This window comes from Silene latifolia, chromosome 5 (genome assembly GCF_048544455.1).
Source record: "Silene latifolia isolate original U9 population chromosome 5, ASM4854445v1, whole genome shotgun sequence".
NCBI classification, from domain to species: Eukaryota; Viridiplantae; Streptophyta; class Magnoliopsida; order Caryophyllales; family Caryophyllaceae; genus Silene; species Silene latifolia.
This window is the reverse complement of record NC_133530.1, coordinates 14,786,047-14,806,680: the sequence shown is the minus strand read 5'-3', so window position 1 is coordinate 14,806,680 and position 20,634 is coordinate 14,786,047. Positions and strand designations below refer to the sequence as shown.

General features: G+C 36.6%; 2 protein-coding genes across 2 annotated transcripts in view; one reads left to right on the top strand and one right to left on the bottom strand.

Annotated features, from left to right (window-relative positions):
- The window catches only part of LOC141656799 (jasmonate-induced protein homolog), a 239,665-nt gene that overhangs the window by 83,132 nt on the left and 135,899 nt on the right, over nt 1–20,634 (bottom strand). The window lies entirely within an intron of this gene.
- Nucleotides 7,651–10,003, top strand: LOC141657910 (uncharacterized). The gene is made up of 6 exons (XM_074465306.1): nt 7,651–7,727; nt 8,935–9,129; nt 9,210–9,336; nt 9,458–9,587; nt 9,695–9,860; nt 9,961–10,003. Exons 1-6 carry the CDS (start codon nt 7,651–7,653, stop codon nt 10,001–10,003), a joined length of 738 nt encoding a protein of 245 aa, XP_074321407.1.

Below are 20,634 nucleotides of genomic sequence, written 5' to 3'. Positions count from 1 at the left end.
AGTGACTTGAAACGTACATTGACGGGTTTAGGTTGGAGTGATAAGGACCCCATTCGAAGATGGATTACTTATTGACAATATTTATATATTGTTTTCATATGTTTATTGTATAATGTGGAGTACAATGTTTAAATTTTGTATGTAATATTATTGTTATTTTTTTAAAAATGTTTAAATTACTTTGGGGTCTTCTTTAGATTAAAATGAAGAGATTGGAACGTTCATGGATGTATGAAGGAAGATTAGACCATTCCAATAAGAAAAGACGTCCTACCGCTAGATTTATAAAGGGTGTTAGCGAGTTTATTGAATTTTCTAAACAACAAGATGAATATGACTTGGTAGACAAAAAACTTAGGTGCCCTTGTGCCAAATGCAAAAACCTGAAATACCAGCTTGACATTGTAGTAGAAGAACATCTCATTATAAACGGGTTTAAGCCAAATTATTACAATTGGATTTCACATGGAGAAGCATATTCTCCAATTCATGAACAAACTCACACCCAACAAATACAAAATGATGAGAACCCATATAGAGAGATGGTTGTTGATGCTATGGATTCCACTATTTTTAATAGTGATGACCATACAACTATTTCTGAAGAACAACCGCCACACCCACAAGCAAAAGCCTTTCTTGACATGTTAAAAGCCTCAGAAAAACCCTTGTATGAAGGAAGCAGAATGACATTGTTACAAGCCGCTTCTAGGCTAATTACCTTGAAATGTGAGTTCAATATGCCATTTGTTGCTGTTGATGGCATTGCCTCGTTACTTGAGGAATCTTTCCCCGATGATAATATCATGACCCGAAGTTTCTATACTACCAAAAAAGTAGTTAAAGATCTTGATTACCGCATGAAAAGATTGATGCATGTCCTGAAGGATGTATGCTATTTTGGAAAGATGATGCTTTGCTTGACAAATGTAAAGATTGTGGGGCGGATAGATATGAGACAAGTGAAGGAGATACAGTTTTGGTGTTGAAAAAGGCAACGGTAGTAAGAGGGCCAAAAAGAGTAAGAAACCAATAGCATGTAACCAATTGTTTTACTTTCCTCTCGCACCAAGACTTCAAAGAATCTATGCCACCAAAAACATTGCCGAACAAATGAGATGGCACAAAGAAAACCCACGTGCTCCAGGGAAGATGAGTCATCCTAGTGATGGGGAAGAATGGAAACGATTTGATCGGATGTATCCCGATTTTGCCAAGGAACCCCGCAATGTACGACTTGGCTTGTGTACGGATGGATTTTATCCTTTCGGTAATTTTGGGAGGAAGTATTCTTGTTGGCCCGTTATGGTCACACCATACAATTTACCACCTTGGTTATGTATGAAAAGACCATTTATCTTCTTGTCACTTATTGTTCCCGGACCAAAAAGCCCGAAACGTAATTTGGATGTTTATTTACAACCATTGGTGGAGGAGTTGAAATATTTGTGGGAAGTTGGGGTGGAAACTTATGATGTGTCTAAAAAACAAAATTTTCAACTTAAAGCTTCCCTTTTGTGGACAATAAATGATTTTCCCGCCTATGGTATGCTATCTGGGTGGTCTACACAAGGACAAAAAGCATGTCCTTGTTGCATGGAGGAAAGTAAAGCATTTTGGCTTCCCAATAGCAAGAAAATAAGCTGGTTTGATTGTCATAGATGCTTCTTACGAGAGGGAAATCCACATAGGAAGAACAAGAAAGCTATCACAAAAGGTAAAGAGGTACTTGATGCCCCTCCGAAACGAGTGCCTGGGGATGAGATATGGAAGACGGTATGTGATTTACCATCCCCTATTGAGGGTACCGAGGAAGAATTTAAAGAATTGAAAAAGCAGAAAAACGGTTGGTTTAAAAGAAGCGTTCTTTGGGACCTTCCTTATTGGAAGACAATGTTGATAAGACATAATTTGGATGTAATGCACATAGAAAAGAATTTCTTTGAGCAACTAATTGACATGATCATGGATGTAGAAGGTGAAAAATGTGATAGCATTGCTTCTAGAAAAGATTTGCAGAAATTTTGTCATCGTCCCAAATTACACATTCGCGGCGACGGGTCTAAGCCAACATCCATTTTCACTCTCGACAAAGCTAAGAGAAAAGTATTGTGTGAGTGGTTACAAGATTTTAAGTTTCCTGATGGGTATGCATCAAATTTTAGTCGATGTGTTGATCTTAAGAAGCTGAAGTTGCAAGGCTTGAAAAGTCATGATTGTCATGTATTCATGGAGCGATTATTACCCGTTGCTTTGAAACACCTCGTGCCGACAAACGTTTGGAATGCAGTTGTTGAGATTAGTCAATTCTTCCGAGATTTATGTGCCTCTTCAATATGTGTTGATGACATGATTCGTCTAGAAGAGCAAATACCACAGATATTGTGTAAGCTTGAAATGATCTTTCCTCCTGCATTTTTTAACTCCATGGAGCATCTACCTAGGTTCATTTGCCATATGAAGCCAAAGTTGGGGACCCCAATATAGGTGGATGTATCCATTTGAAAGGTAATTAAGATAATCTAGCTACTTTTAAATTAAAATTAATAATAATAACTAATCTATTTATTATATGTTAACTTTATTATTAATAAAACTCATCATTAACTTTTATAGGTTTCTTAATCATTTGAAGAAAAAAATTGGTAATAAAGCTAGGGTGGAAGGTTCTATATGCAATGCTTATTTAACGGAAGAGATTGCAAACTTTTGTTCTCTTTACTTTGAAAAACATATAGAAACCAAAGCAAAAAACTTGAATGTTGAGAAACCAGATGAAGTAGACGGAAGTTTACCCGAATTTTTTCAAACTCAAGATGATGAAGGGTGTTCATCAAAGGGGCAAACAAGATATTTGGATGACACTAGTAGAAAAAACCCCTATCGTGACGCCTTTATCGTGGCGGTTCTAATAGAACCGACGCAAAAAGCCCAAAAAATTGGCGGGAGCGAATTTTTCATGCTGTAGGAGGTCTATTGTGGCGGTTTTAATTAAGAACCGACGTGATAGTAGAAGTTATTATGGCGGTTTCATATAGAAAACGCCACTATAAGTCAATTGTGGCGGTTCTATTAACAACCGACGTAAATAGCGACGTTAAAAGTAATAATAAGTGACAATACTTTTTAATAAAAAACCGCCATTATATGTTTTTATGACGGTTTTAATGACAACCGAACACACACAAAAAAGTAAAATCCCTTTTTTTCTTGGTGTATCAAAACCCTTTAGAATTCCATAGTTATTAACTGATCGGGAATTCAAGATCATTTACAATTTCCTTCGTCTTCATCTTCCCCCTACCGCCAAACCCTTAATCATCATTACTCTACGTCGCTGTCCACTGTTCTCTGTCCAACGCCACCGTTGTCCGCCACCATTTCCTATTTGCTGTAAGGTTACGAACTCAATTCAGTTTTCGAATGAAGCAACCTTAATGTCGCCCTCTCGCTGTTCATTAATGTCACCGTTGAGAGTCCCGCTTCAGCTACTGTCGTGCCGCCATCGATGACCACCAGTAACTTAATGGGTACAACTCTCTACTCTCATACTTCCTTAATCATAGTTTTAAAGTTGTATGGAAGGAAATCCATTAATTAGGGTTTTGATGTTTAACATCTCTTAATATTAAACATCAATTGTCTGTTATTTGTCGTTTAATTTCGATTGCAATGTCTCGTATTGGTTTTCCCCAAATTACAAACCCTAAATCCGAGTCTAATTGATTTTATCATGCTATTAGTTGTCACTTGGGGAATTTAAAGTTATTCAATTTCAGAATCATGCTTAGTTGTCCAAGATGGCAATGGCGTATCATTTTTTTTTCCTGTAAATTGTCCTATTTTTCATTCATTTCCTGCTGAATTGGTATCATTTTAGTGTGTTTCTCCTCTAATTTTGCTTTGTTCTACTCTAATTTATACTAGTAAAGATCATTGCTACTAGACTTTACCGCATATGGATTGCATTTAGCAAGCTTAGATTGTTAGAGCTAGAAAACTTAAGTTATTGAGACCGAGATCTATACTATGATCAACTGTATTCTGGAACCTTTGCTGTGACCATAGGGTCCTTGATCACAAAGAAACGGATGAACTTCCTATTATTGATGAGACATTTTGGTCACCATAAGAAATTTTATGCGACGATATTAGTATGGATTTCGTGTTTCCAAATACTATCCAAGACGGGAAGATATTGGGAGAGTTCAATAATGCACTTCCAAACTATTACCTTGAACAATTTTCCATTCTGCATCTTTGCAGGTGACGGGGAAAGAGTAGATGATTCCAGGAGGTACATTGTATGATCCATCAGAGTACACACCCATAGAGACAAAAGTGCCCTGCCATCAATAATTAAGATTAATACGGTAAACTCTTACACATTAAGGATAGAAACAGCTGAAATCTGAATAATTATAACTATCCAAAAGGCCAAATATGGAATTACGGAGGTATAATTTAGCACCGACCTTAGGAGTTCCAAGCACCCAATCACGAATGTGGTCGCATGTTCAGCTGGCAGCAGACAATGCACTAGACAGCAGACTTTGTCCTATTGAATGACAAGGTGTTCTGTTTATGTTTGTATGTCTTTCATGTTGTTTTTGTTACATGGCATTAGCAATGCACTAGGCTTTACTTGAAAGAAGCTTTGTGCAGTTTTATCTATTTGTCTGATTGTCTTAGTTCAGTTAACGTGCTCATGGGCTCTACTGTCTTCTTTCGCCAAATTTTCAGTTTGAATTTTCTTGTGTATTATAATTTTTTAGGGATGGGGTTAAATTAGACGCTGATGTTGGTGGTTCTCAGCCTTCAGCATATGGCTCCCTTTGTTTGTTTGCATTCACCAATTCGACCTTCACTCTGAACACCGGTCTACCGTGGAACGAAGCTACCTTCAAACGCTGACCATTCCCCCATTCGAACGCTACACTCTAGTCATTGATTTATCTTTGTTTGCTAAGTTAGTAGAGTAATTTTTATTGATTCTGTTTTTATTAATTTGTTTCTTGTGAATAATTTTGATCAACACCACCGAAGTGTTTCTTTTGGTAATTCCAGATTTTTGCTTGAAGCTGAAGAGGTTATTAGAGGTTTGTTTTATGCTCCTTTTCTAGTTGTATTGCCCAAACTCCATACTTGAAATAATTCTTGTTACTTCTTCATGTTAGTGCCCATTTCTGGAAGTTAACTTTCTTGTTATCATAATTTTGTAGTAATTGGTATTGATGATAGGTGGGCATTCTCTTTTTTGTGTTCCAATTTAATGATAATCAACTACTGGCTTTCAAGTTGTTGATACTGGTCCGGCTTTGTGAGTTTTTTACCCTTACTAGGTTAGTGAAATGCTATTTTTACCAGTCTTCTCAATTTTTTTAAGATTTAAGATGTGTGCGCTGCTTCGCATATTTGATACTTGGAATTTCCTTGCATTTGCAGTGTTCGTACACCAATTTCAATGAATTCTTCTTGCTATATTTCCTGGTTTTTCACATTTACTTCTTTTCCTATGCTAATGGTATGTCGTTTTATTGTCCTGGGACTTATTTCAGTGTTGCTTTAGTTCAAATAATATGTTTTATGACCCTTTTATATATTTTTCGTGTGTGGGTTTTTCATAAATGGCTTTATCTACTACTGCAGCGTTTGTGCAACATCTTATAATGTATTTCTGGAACAGATTTGAGGTAGATGATTTTATTTTGCTTTTTAGCTAGAAGCCTTATGCCATGAAGTTAAATTATCATTATTTCTCTTGTTTTATTGGAATTTGTACAATCCTGGTTGATGCTTATATGTAGACCTGGCAAACAGATCGGGTCGTGTCGGGTTCGTGTTCGTTTCACATGTAAACGGGTCACAAACCTTCCAACCCAAACCCGACCCAATTAAATCTCGTGTCGTGTTCGTGTTGACCCACTTACTTAAATGGGTCATCAAGCCTCAACCCTAACCTGTTAATTTCGTGTCGGGTTCGTGTCGTGTTTTCGTGTCATGTCCATATTTGGAAAGTTTAAGTATATTTATGTGATGGAGAATCAAGAAAAATTAGGATTAACTTAGTAAACAGGTCATTCGTGTCGAGTTCGTGTTTAGAGAGCTCAACCCAAACCCAACCCAATTAATTATCGTGTCGTGTTCGTGTCGACCCACTTACATAAATGGGTCATTAAGCCTCAACCCAAACCCGTTAATTTCGTGTCGGGTTCGTGTCGTGTTTTCGTGTCGTGTCATTATTTGCCAGCTCTACTTATATGTTGTAAGGATGTTGACGAGTTACTTGGCAAATAAACCAGTTTCCTGTAATTTTTCTGCAGCCAACCATTGTTTTATTTTTGTACCTTTCTGCTTACTTGCTACTCATCATTCTCTACTAGGATGTCCAATTTTGTTTGTTGAATCTACTTTGTGCATCTATCCCCTTAATAAAGGGAATTTCATGTATGAGGAGGATGGGTAATGTAGTCCTACACTCTTACTTATTCCTGATGTCATATTTCCTCTATTTTGCTTCTCTTTCGAATGGAACCAAGCCTCACATTTGTTAGGCTCTTAATAAGATGGGTTATTAAATTGACAGCACTTCTTTTTATTGTGAAGTTAGTCATGTAATACCACTTTGATGTAATTTTCATCCATCAATCGGAACAGTCTTAACCTGCTCCTTTGAGGCACTGGTGCTGTATGTTAACGTGTGCCTCTTTCTCTTAAATGGTCAGGTCCCTGCTTTACAAAAATTCCAGCAAAATCGGCGTACACAGATGCAGCGGCACCCAGACTTCCACCCATTATCTTGTCTACCATACTTGCCTCAACATTACACATTACTCGGTTGAATACAATGAACAACGCGCCTACCAATTCAGATGATATCCTGAGCTTTCAACCCTCTGTCAAACCTAGGTAAACCTAGGTACTGATGTTTTAAGGTCTTATTAGTTATTACTTGCGCTGGTTTTGTCTCACTCATGCAAAAGCTTTCGATCAAACCTGTGAGTGTTCTATAGTGTCTTGTGTTGATTTTAGTCATATGTATGGTGTTTTTTTAACTATTGGTTTGCTAAATGTATTATTGCAGATTCAACTATGTTGATTGACGAAATGAAAGATAAAGACGTGTGGGGGTATTAAATGTTTAGAGAACATGAAATGTTAGATTAGTTTATTCACCGAGACGGCATGTATGTGATTATTTATACACTTGGATGTATAATTTTGAACATCGACATTATTGTTCTGCCGGATGATATGCAAGTTCGTTGGTTGACATTCTTTTGTATGTATTGTTTGTTTATTTCGCTATTTGGCTTATTAAATCAATGTCTACATTTTTGCCGAAATTTTGGTAGCAAATAATTTTATTTTATTTTTTAAAAAAAAAATATCTATGGTGGCGGTTCTTAGGTAAGAAACGCCACTATTAATTCATCTTTAGTGGCGGTTCATTACTAACAACCGACGTCATAATTACCTTTAGTGGCGGTTCTTTAACAACCGACGTTATAGAGAATATCTAGTGGCGGGTTGTGGTGGAATGTTAATTATTGAATACCTATGGTGGCGGTTTTCAATAGATAACTGCCACTATAGATGAGTTACAGTGGCGGTTCTTGTCTAACAACCGTCGTATTATATAAGTTTATAATGGCGGTTTTGTATAACAACCGCCACTACAGGAGAGCTATTGCGGCGGTTCAACAACTGCCTACAACCGTCGTAAAGTTTATACGACGCCATGATAAACGACGGACCCTAAATCTCTAAAAACCGCCACAAAAGGTCATTTATAACCGCCACCGTAGGGGGTTTTTCTACTAGTGTGATAAGGAGTATAATCGTGCCCACCTTTACGTGCTATCTAATTGTGACCTCTTGGAGCCATACGAAACACAGTTTGTTAATGATTTCATTCAGAGGAATCCTAATATAAGTAAGGATGATGTTTGGGACAAACATGAGGACCAATTTCCATCATGGTTTCAGAAACATGTAATTGAGTTGAATATTCAAGATGATTTGATAAGAAGTTTGGCTTTTGGTCCTTCAAGAATGGTAAGAACGTGGAATCGATACTCGGTTAATGGGTTTAATTTTCAAACATTCAACCACGGTAAAGGTAAGGCTAGGTGCAATTGGGGGGTTACCATTTCTTCTCTTGATGACAACGAATACTATGGTATAGTTGAAGATATCTTTGAAATTAGTTATAGTGGACGTGACCGAGCTTATAAAACTGTCTTATTCAAGGTTGACTAGAAGGATAATTCTGTGGCTGGAATGAGAGTACATGAACAATACAAGCTTGTAGAAGTGAATCGTACTAGAACATACTCTAAGTATGATCCATTTATACTTGCACATCAGGCTCATCAAGTGTATTTTGCTACTTATCCAAGCACAACAAATGATAGAAATCAAAATGCGTGGTGTGCAATCTTTAAGACAAAGGCACGGTCACAAGTTGATACAACTTTTTTCCAAGAAGAAAACGTTTCAAATGAAACGCTTTTGTCTCCACCCGATGAAATCAACTATGAGCATGAGAATAAAGATGGTGAAGACATGGAAGAGGAAGAATATTATGATGTGGAAGAGAGACTGTCGGAGGAGGACGAGGCGGAGGAGGAGGAGGAGGAGAGAAGGGAAGAAGAGGAGGAGAGGAGGGGGGAAGATGAGGTGAGGAGGAGGAGAAAAGGAGGAAGGACGAGGGGTTTGGAGATGAAGATGATTATGATGATGATGATGACGATGATGAGGATGAGGAAGACGATGAGGATGAGGACGAGGGGTTTGAAGATGAAGATGATTAAATTGGTATAATTTTGTATTCCTCAAGAGTAAATTATTAAAATTTAGAAGTCTGTATAATTTTCATTTATCATTATTTGTGTTAATTTTTATTTGTATTACCGCAGATGGTCGGAGCAGTCGAGGTAGGAAGCGTGGAGGCGGCTCAGGAGGAGGACAGAGTACGCGTCCGGAGCAGGAAGAGGAGTTTGTGCAGGAGGATCCGATGCAGACAGACGGTGACGGTGAGGAGACTGACGCTACCGACGAGCCAGCACGGGTGCCGATACGGTACACTTCGGATCATCGGATGATTCTTGAGCCGACGGGATTATGGTAAGTTTTATTCTTTATTAGTCTACTATTTTTATTTCTTTTTTTTTTTTTGTAATTTTACATGTTCAAAATAAATGCAGGTTTATGGACGATTGCGTGATACGAGGTGTCACGAAAAGCACGAAGACTAATTTTGTGGGTCCAATTCCTACATCGTGGACACAAGCTTCTCATGCACAAAGAGAGGCGTGGTTCAATAACTTTCGGGTATATATTTTCCGTAATTCTTTGTTTTAGAAACCAAATAATTAATTTTGATAAATTTTTTAAGAACCAAGGTTATACTTTTATTTTATACTAATATGAAATTTTGTCGCTTTTTTTGTAGCTATCATTTGCTTGGTCACCGTCTCAAGAACAGAATGTCCGTAACAGGTACAATGACGTCGGTACTCGACGATATCGGGACGTGATTTGGAAGGTAGTTAGGCGCCCAAAGGAACCAGACCACATGAAAGGTATTTAATTAACTTGTTTTGTTATTTGTATTAATTAGCATATACTCTCTTATATTATAAATAATATCAGTAACTTATTAGTTATGATTTCATATGTGTAATTGCAGGTGACAAGTATGAAGGCTTAATAAAGCATACCAAAAGTGAAGCTTTTCAGAAGAAGTCTAAGCAAGCATCCCTCAACAAAAGAGGAGGAAAGGAAGACGCCGTGAACGAGCCTACTCATTACGCGGGTTCACGATCGTTCTGGAATCGTATGTTGGGTGTAAGTTTGTCTATTATTTCACACTTTTTTTTTGTTTTCAATGCAACATGTTTATTTTATGTTCTATTTTTTGTTGATTTTCTAACATGTATGTTTTTTTTCATTCAGAGAGGAAAGAAGAAGTCACAAATCATGGTGCGACGGTATTTAAACTCAAGTTTCGGACACGCATTCCAGGGTTGACCACAAAGGGGTTAGAACTTGGACTAAGCCAAAAGACAAGCAATTATATGTAAGTTTTCCGTAACACTTAATTTTTGTTAATTTATTCTCTTTTAAAATGTCGTATATAAGGTGGTTACCATATTAACTTACAACCATTTGTTTAATATTGTAGGAAGCATTTGAACGAGAAAAAGCCGCCAATCCAGAAAAACCGGATAATGACATATGGTATGAGTTGGTGGATGGCTTCAAGAAAGGGCACGTGTATGGTACCGGAAGTTCAACACCGGCTTTCTATGAGAAAACGCGTAGAAGATTGACTTCAACAATTCCCAGCAACACGTATCAACCGGGAATTATTAGTCAACTTCAAAGTCAAATAAGAGAGCGTGATGAACGTGATGCCAAACGTGATGAAGAACTTGTCAAACGTGATGAAGAATTCCGGCAAATGAAGGAAAGAATGGAAATGTTTGAGAATTGGTGGCAAGGTTGTAACCCCGGACCTAGATCCAACTACGATCCAAATGATCCGCATGGTCCACATGGGGGAGTGGAGCCGGTGTTGGCTTCCAAGTAAGATGATTTTAGCATGTAAGCTTGTAAAACTTGAACACTTTAGACTTGAACATTTAGAATAGCTTAGCTTGTAAAACTTTCATTTTCAATATATGAAATGAAGTTTGAGAAAATGGGAGGTGTTGGGTTGAAATGTATGGTGTTGTGTGTGTTGAAATTTGGGATGTATGGTGTTGTGGAACATCGGTTTGTATGCAGGTTGTAAATATTTGGCTAGCAATGAAAACGAAAAAAAAAACCACCAAAATATACTGAGCTTTGGCGATCGAATTGGGATTTGCGATTCGATTCTGGTAGTCGCCAAAATGGCGACCAATTGCGCGCCAAATCCTAAATCGATCGCCAAATTACCTCAAATAAATCAAGCTACGTCACCCAAATTTGGCGATCGATTTCACGCCAATTTGGCGACTACCTATAATCGATCGCCAATTTGGCGACTACCATATCGATCGCCATTTTAGTCATTTGGCGATCGATTTTTCGATCGCCAAATTTGGCGACCGACTTTAGTCGCCAAAGCTAGAAAAGGCGACTAAGGTCCGCGACTGACGTTTGGCGACTGATTTCAGTCGCCAAATTGATTTTGGCGACTGATTTCAGTCGCCAAAATCAGTCGCCTGTTTTAATTCTTTTTGTAGTGAAAGTCGATAAAAATTCTAAGAAATGTCCATTCTTCAATATGGCATCGGTGAACAAGATATCAATCGCATCTCCGGATGTACCTCGACTAAAGATATTTGGGACACCTTAAACCTTACTTATGAAGGAACGTCTCAAGTCAAGAAGCATCGTATTGACCTTCTCACGCAACAATATGAGATGTTCAATATGATGAAAGATGAGTCAATCAATTGTCTTTCTTCTCACTTTTCTAGTATTGTCAATGAACTTAAGGGTCTATGTAGAGAGTTCGAATCCGAGGATATAGTCCGAAAGATCCTTCGTAGCCTAAGTGATAAATGGCAACCGAAGGTGACGGCTATTGAGGAGGCTAAAGATCTGTCCAAATTGTCCCTCAATGAGCTAATGGGCTCACTCATGGCACACGAGTTAAGTCTCGCAAAGCACTTGGGTGAAAGTTTCAAAGCTAGAGGTTTCGCTCTCAAATCAACCTCGAGTGATGAGGAAGATGATGGAGATGACGAACAAGCTATGTACTCACGTAACATGGCGGATATGATCAATAGTCAAAATCCTAAGAAGTTCAACAATGCTAATAGAAAACGTTTTCAAAAGAAGAGATCTTATTCCACGGAGGCTTATTTCAAATGTGATGAGAAATGTCACCTTATCAAAGAATGCCCCAAGTGGAATGAATTCAAATCTAGAGAAAAACGAGATTTTGCAAAGAAAGATTTTAAGCATAAAGTCATGTATGCAATATGGGGTGTATCTGATTCCGATGAGGATGAAGTCCTTGAGGAAGGATTAGATGCCAAAGTTTGTATGACAACTCGTTTTGATCTTGACGGACCCAAGTCTTCAAAGAAAGAATCTGCACTCTGCCTTATAGCTCATTCCGACGACTCCAGTGATGACTCCGACACTGAGGTAATTAATCTCAAGAACAAGGTGAGAACTCTTTCTAAAGATAAGCTTTGTTTGATGTTTGATGACGTACTTGACAAGAGTCTAGCTAAAAATGATAAACTCTATGACTTGCAAACTCAAATTGTGGAGATTGCCGAAGAAAATGTTGGTCTTAGAGAGTGTCTAGACGAGATAAAAGAAAGTAACATCATTCCATCATTCAGAAAAGAAATTAAGAAATTGAGAAAAGAAAACCTTGTTCTCACGAATATTGCTAGCTCGTCAAAAGCAACAGTTGCCTCAACTGTTGTTTCTAATGTTGAAAAAGAAAACGAGTCTTTAATTATTCAAGTTGATATTTTGATTAAAGAACGAGACTCATTGCTAGCTGACCTTACCTCGTGTCGACATGATAATAAGCAACTTGAGCAAATTGCTTTGTTGCTTGGTGATGAATCCAGTCATGCTAAATCCGCTTTCGACAAAGTAGGCAAACTAAATCTTGACCATCTTGCTAAAATTGAAACATTAACCAAAGAGTTGCAGGATGCAAGAGTTATACAGGAAATGGGAAGGTAGCCAAAACATTTTAGACTCCCTCATAAATCAGTCCCAAAAATCTGAAGAGAAAGATGGACTTGGTTTCAAAAGCAACAGTTCAGTGAACTGTAACTTCTGAAACCAGGAACCAATCAAGACTGATTTTCAAAGGAGAAAATATGCAGGCCTTCCTAAGTATATTGTTTGCAACTTTTGTGGTAAGACCGGTCATGAATTTAATGGTTGTCCTAACAGATTAAAAGACTTAAATAGGAACATCAAGGTTACTAAAAAGGAGTGGGTTCGCAAAGATTTGATTAATAATACAACTCACAAAAAGGGATCCAAATTCGTTTGGATTCCTAAACTAATCTCTTGATTTCTTATAGGCATTAGTGAGAGGCAGCAGCAATTGGTACTTAGACAGTGGATATTCACGTCATATGACGGGAAGTAGAAACCAATTTCTCTCACTAGAAGCCTACAATGGTGGCACCGTGACGTTTGGTGACAATAAGAAAGGTGAAATTATTACAATCGGAAGGTTGGTAAGTCATCGTCACAATGTGTCGACAAAGTGTTGCTTGTCAAAGGTTTGAAGCATAATCTCCTTAGCATATCTCAATTGTGTGATAATGGTAATATCATTGAATTTTGTGCTAGTGAATGTCGTGTTTTAGATGGTAATACAAGGAAAATTGTTTTAGAAGGAAAACGTGTTAAAGATGTTACTTGACTAATCTTTTTGCATTGTCTAGTCGTACCATGTCTTGTATGAGTGGTTTGAAAAAGAACTACTCATGGCTTTGGCATAAGAGATTAGGTCACGTAAATGCTAGAACATTGAACACGCTTAAGCGACTTGACTTAGTCGACGACATTCCTAATATAAAATTTGACTTTAATAACTTATGTGATGATTGTGCTAAAGGGAAGCAAGTAAGAAGCTCCTTTAAATCCAAAAAGTTCGTTAGTACATCTAAACCTCTTGAGTTACTTCATATTGATTTATGTGGTCCAATGCGTGTTAGAAGTAAAGGAGGTAGTCGTTTCTTATGTGTGATTGTTGACGATTTTTCACGATTTGTTTGGCTTCTCTACTTGAGTTCTAAAGATGAAGTATTTGATGAATTTTTAATTTGGTTGAAAAAGGTCCAAAACAAGTTTGATAAAAAGCTCATATCTTTGAGATCCGACCATGGAACCGAATTTGAAAATTCCTCATTTATTACTTATTGTGATGAGCACGGTATTAGCCATAACTTTTCCGCGCGTGATACACCTCAACAAAACGGGGTTGTAGATTGTATGAACCGTACACTTGAAAACATGGGTAGGACTATGCTCATTAGTAGTAAGTTGCCAAAGAATTTTTGGGCCGAAGCCGTCAACACATCATGTCACATATATAACCGTGTTATGATCCGAAAAATACTTAACAAAACACCCTACGAGTTGTTTAAAGGAAGAAAGCCTAATTTATTCTATTTGAAATGCTTTGAAAGCAAATGTTTTGTTCACAACAATGGAAAGGATAATTTGGGTAAATTCGATGCTCGTAGTGATGAGGCCGTTTTTGTCGGTTATTCGGATCGTATCTAGGGTTATAAAGTGTATAATAAACGAACCATGAAAATGGAAGAAAGTGTGTATGTCATATTTGATGACTCTAGTCTTTTTCATTCTAATACACAGGAAGAGGATGATGAAGATAATGAGGATTATGAGCTTGGAATTATCCGACATGACATGGATGATGTACACGAGGAGAACGAACAAGAGGAACAGAATCAACAGTCGGATCAACTGTTGACTGAAGGAACTAGCCAAGAGATAAGGGGAATAGAACCACTTGAACCACAAAATGAGGCTACGATATCCAGGGGGAATGAGGGTACACTTGAACAAAATGAACAAACAGAAATAAACCCTCAATCACAAAATGAACCAGAACCAACAGTTGAGCGAACTGTTGAGTTAGAACCCCAAGAAGCCTCACAATCCTTAATTGTACCAAAGAAGTGGAAACACCAAAAATCTCACCTCTTTCTAACTTGACCAGTGACTTGAATTCGGGAAGGAAAACAAGGTCGCCCTTAATGATTTCTTTGCATTTCATGCGTTCCTCTCTCAAATTGAACCGACGAACATCACCATTGCATTTGAAGATCCGAGTTGGGTGATGGAAATGCAAGAGGAACTTAATCAATTCAAAAGGAATGAGGTATGATATCTTGTCCCTAGACCTACTGGTTGTACCGTTATTAGTACCAAATGGGTCTTTCGCAATAAGCTAGATGATTCGGGCAATATCGTAAGGAATAAAGCTAGACTAGTGGTGCAAGGATTTAAACAACAAGAAGGCATTGATTATAATGAAACCTTCGCACCAGTAGCTAGGCTTGAAGCCATATGTATGCTCATAGCTTTTGCAGCTCACAAAGGCATCAAACTTTTTCAAATGGATGTCAAAACGACTTTTATAAATGGTTATTTAGAAGAGGAAGTCTTTGTGGAGCAACCACCGGGTTTTATGAAAAATGAATTTCCAAACCATTTTTTTAAATTGGACAAGGCGCTTTATGGTTTAAAACAGGCTCCAAGAGCTTGGTATGATTGCTTGTCAAAATTTCGTTTGGAAAATGGTTTTGTGCGTGGATCGGTTGATAAGACATTGTTCATAAAGTCACAGTGTGGTGAACTGTTGATTGTGCAGATTTATGTCGATGACATAGTATTTGGTGCAAAGAATGAACTCCTTTATTTGTACTTTTCGGAACTAATGAAATCTGAGTTTGAGATGAGTATGATGGGAGAACTAGGGTTCTTCCTTGGGCTTCAAATCAAGCAAACTCAAGATGGTGTGATGATTCATCAGCAAAAGTACATAAAGGAGATGCTATGTAAGTTCGGTATGACTAATTCTAAACATTTCTCTACACCTATGGTTTCGTCCACCAAGCTTGATAAAGATGAGAATGGTAAGAAAGTTGATGAAACGATGTATCGAGATATGATCGGTTCACTACTTTATTTAACTGCTAGTCATCCGGATATTTTATATAGTGTTTGTCTATGTGCTCGTTTCCAAGCTAGTCCTAGAGAATCGCATTTCATTGCCGTAAAACGTATTCTTAGGTATTTGGTTGGAACGTCTAATTTGTATCTTTGGTATCCTTCACATTGTCCATTTGAGCTTTTAGGATACTCGGATGCAGATTATGCCGGAAGCGTTGTTGATCGAAAGAGTACCTCCGGGATGGCTACTTTCTTAGGTCCGTATTTGATCTCATGGGCGTCTAAGAAACAAAACACCGTTGCTCTTTCCACTGCTGAAAGCGAGTACATAAGTGCCGCATTGTGTTGCGCGCAAGTTCTTTGGGTTCGACAACAACTAAGGGATTATGGTATTATCTTTAATTCAACTCCAATTTTATGTGATAATACTAGTGCCATTAACATTTCAAAGAACCCTATACAACACTCAAGGACTAAGCATATTGACATAAGACATCATTTTTTACGTGATCATGTGGAAAAAGTTCAAATTCGTCTTAAAGTTTGTAGAACGGAAGATCAAATAGCCGACATTTTAACAAAACCGCTTGAAAGAGAACAATTCATAAAACTTCGGTTGGAAATTGGTTTGTTGGATTCCGCGTAAAATTTTATGACGACTTGCCCTCAATGATTGACTAGAGTAGATGTTTACATGTTTTTATAAGTGATTATGTGTTAATTTTACTCAATGAATTAAATGATTAATTTGCATGTAAATTCAATGGGTAAAGATATTGTTCACATGGAGCCACTCAATTACCATCTAACCATCAAATCTCACTTTCCCTATTACCCATGAACCTAGCCGCCTAAACCCACAAAACCGGCTACACCCACCTTCCTCTCAACCAATAAAATAAAAAAGCTAAACACTATTCACCCACCTCATTTACTACATGTATAATTTTCAACTCTTAAATGATGACCTCCCTTCTCACTTTCAAAATTTTCAAAAGACTACTGTTGGAATTAGTGTCCTCCACAATAGTGCGTTTAGATAATAAATCTCATTAATGGAATATCATCAGATATTTAATTATTTGATCTTTGTCAGTTGATTAACGTAAATCGATAACGGTTGGCTTACTAGAGTTTGACGTTATTGTCGTGAGACGGCGGTGATCAACTGACCCCTTTCAGTCACACCTAAAGGAACGAACCCCAATAGACAACTAATTAATTGTATGAGATACAATTTATTTAGTCCCTTGATTTATAGACTAAAAGGTTAGTCGATTATTTTTAGAGAGATTTTGAGTTGCGAACTCAAGGAGCGGCAGTTATTATTTAATTAAGCGATAATTAAATAATAAGTTTTATGAAACGGGTTTTAGTTAATTAATTGTTAATTCACTAAAATTGTACTAATTGATTAATGTGATTAATATTAGTACGTAAATAATATGTGTAGTGGTACACGTATATTTACGGAGTGATTTGGACGAATTAATTATGCAAGTATTTAAACATGAACGATGTTTAAAATAAAATTACACGTATTTGAGAGACAAATATAAGAACCAACATGGACCCGTAAATGAGCAAGTGGACCGTGTAAAATAGAGTTGTGGATGATTAGGAACATAATCATTTCACCTTACTTTATATTCTTCCATAAGTTATCTTATAATGATTTTGCATGTGGATGTAAGATTGATAAATATAAGACAATTTCCACACTCCACACCTACCTAACCCACCCGCCACTTTCCCTCTTATTTACTCCATCTAATGTTCATTTTCTACACTACTTCACTCATGTGGTTTTGCATGTGAACAATTTTTGGTTTATCTCTCTAAAATAATATTCATCACTACTAAGATTGTTAGTATACATATTAATATTTACTAAGAATGTTAGTAATATTAAAATATTATCAAGGGTATAATAATAACAAGTTTCTAGTTAATTACTTGTTATTATTTTTGGGTTAAGTTCTTGGGTGCATCTTGAAGGAGATCTTCTCTTTGAAGATTAGTAAGGAGGATCATCCATTTGATATAAGCTCAAGAACAAGCTAGTAAGGTGAACTAGTTTGTGCCCATTTTACCATAAAATCAATGTAAGGAAATTGTTTTTCCTTAAACTTTCATTTTCATGCTTTTATATTTGCATGCATGTTACATAGATCACCTAAATGATAAATTATGAGATAATTTAATTTTTATTAGAGATTATAATATGGATCTATGATCTTTCAAGTGGTATCAGAGCTTAGGCTTGTAATTTGCATGTTAATTTTAAGCATTTTAATGAATTATGAGATAATTTATAAAAACTCAAAAATTGTGTTAGAAGAGGTTTTAGCACGAAATTTTTGGGGCATGCAAACCTACTGATCTTAAAAGGTTTGTGGTTAAGTTTGGTGATTTTTGAAGTTATTTTGCTATTTTTAATGATTTTTGGTAGAAAACCGAGTCAAAATGCCGTATTTTAGTTAAAAAATTGACTAAAACTAGTTAAAAGTTGACTCGGTGCATGGATTTTTTATGGTATTTCATGCATGTTTTCTACTAATTGTATGCAAAAGGTTGAAGGTTGGTTCGAATTTTTTGCATGTTTATTGATTTTATGAGATAAAAGTCGATAAAAGTGAAATAAAAGAATCATAATTTCGAAACATTTGATTCTGCCCATGATAAATTTATGTACATTTAAACATATTATTTAAATGTTAAAGGTAAATTTTAATTTGTGTTTTCACCTTGTTTTGATGTTTATTGGTTTTAGTGGTTAAAAACCGATAAATATCGATCTTTTTCTTCATAAAATTTATCCGGCATTTTTGGGCAATATTTCTGATATTTTGGTGTTCTTGGGATGTTCCAGAATATTGTTTCAATTTTTTGGGTAATTTTTCAATTATTTTGGATTTTTACTTAAATATTATGATTTTATCGATTAAATTAGCAAAATATCACCAAATCAAACTAATTATTTATCATAAAATTAGTGAGGACTAATTTTGAGGTTCAAAACAGTTTGGACAATTAGTTTGGACTTAAATGAGATTTAAGAGTTAATTATTGATTTTTACATGTTAAAAATCGATTAAATCCACAAAAACCGAGATGGATACCAACGATTGATAGATAGGGCGATTTTGGCATGATTTTACAGCATTTTAAGCATATTTATTTAAGTTGAATGAATGATTGTCATTTATTTAAAGTATTTATCTTGTTGTACCTAGTATGGCCTAGTTTAATTTTAATCGTTATTACCCGAAATGAATGGGAATATCGATTTGTTTGTAATTAATTAAAATACGATCTCGTATCGTCGGTTTGTAATTAATTAATAGTTTTATTTATTTTATTAATTAATGTATAATAGGAATAGCTATGTAATTTCTTTGTAATAGTTATTCTTACCGGTGTTTCCAAAAGACGGATTACATCGAGACGGAGTCTATTTTTGGAAGGTGTTCCAAATCCCACAAGGAAGAGCCACTTATGGAATGAAGAGGCAAGAGACCAAGGAGTTTGATACGGTCGTTTCTGTACCAAAAATAAATACCTAAGTACAACTAACAGAAGTCAGCGGTAAGTAGGGTCGATCTCCACAGGGAGGCGGTCACTATCTACTTGTCTATTCGGTCTGTCTACGGTCACAAGATGGGGGGGTTTAAATACTTGAACTAAACTAATAAGATTAAGGCAAGAGGAAAAAGAATGAGAGAAATTAACAGTAAGAGAGAAAACTAGGATTTCGGGTCATCAATGAACGTCAGTTAATTGCAGTTAAGGTCACAGATCAGTCGATGTGTCGGTCTAAGGGGCAACGAATATCTCCTTTCGGTCTCATTTCGCCCTAAAAATGCTATTAGCTTATCTTTCGCCCTCACTAAAGCATCATATTGCTCACTGCAGGTCTCACCCCTTCCAACCTTTCGGTCCAGGTCAAGATTTACCAAAGTTAAAAAGCTAATTGCTTCGAATCAACTAGCAGGATACAGTTATAGCAGCGATTAACAACATAGACATAACTACAACGACGAATCTATAAACCTAATTAGCAATTAACATCTGTTCATTGAATCACCTAATCCTAGCAGGGAATTTAGCTAGACATAATGATAAAGGAAATAACAAGGGAAGAGAGAATAATAAACATTAAATAAATTAAAGAGGAAAGGGAAAGAAAGAATTACAGTAGATCCGGAAAGAGAAAGGAATAGAGAACAGTAGAAAACAGAAGAAAAGTAGTGTATATGGTATCCAAGAAGAAGTACAAATGACGTCCTACCTCCTATTTATAAGAAAACAGGATTATTAATTAACCTAATGACGGATTAAAACTAAAAGCCCAAGCCCATAAGAGAATCCACTCGATCGAGTGATTTAGAACCACTCGATCGAGCAAATCCGAGCTCAAACCGTTCGATCGAGTTAAATAAGTACTCGACCGACTAAACACTAAAAAGACATTGTTCGATCGACCATATAATCTACTCGATCGAACCTTTATTTGATCTAAAACCACTCGATCGACCAGTAAAGTACTCGATCGAGTGATATCTAACTTCAGCAGCTACTTGTTCTCGTTAGTTTCAGCTTTGACTTGTCTTTTAGCTCCCGAAATGGCTTCACGCATCCCAAGACAGCTATAATTCCGCTCCAAATTTACTCTTCCTCCAAATGCATGCAAAACGGACGATAAATGGCTTGATTTCACTACTTTCTGATCCATTCCTGCAAATAGAGCAAAACACACCAAAGTAGCATATTCGGGGCACTTCGTAGCATAAACTACGATAATAGCATAGAAATACGTGCATAAAAAGGCCTAAAAAGACTATATAAAATGCACGTATCAGAGTTTGTTTCCGAAATGTAATAGACTAGTTTTTATTAACTAGGTGGCCATACTAGGATTTTTACATATGCTTACTTGTTTGCTTG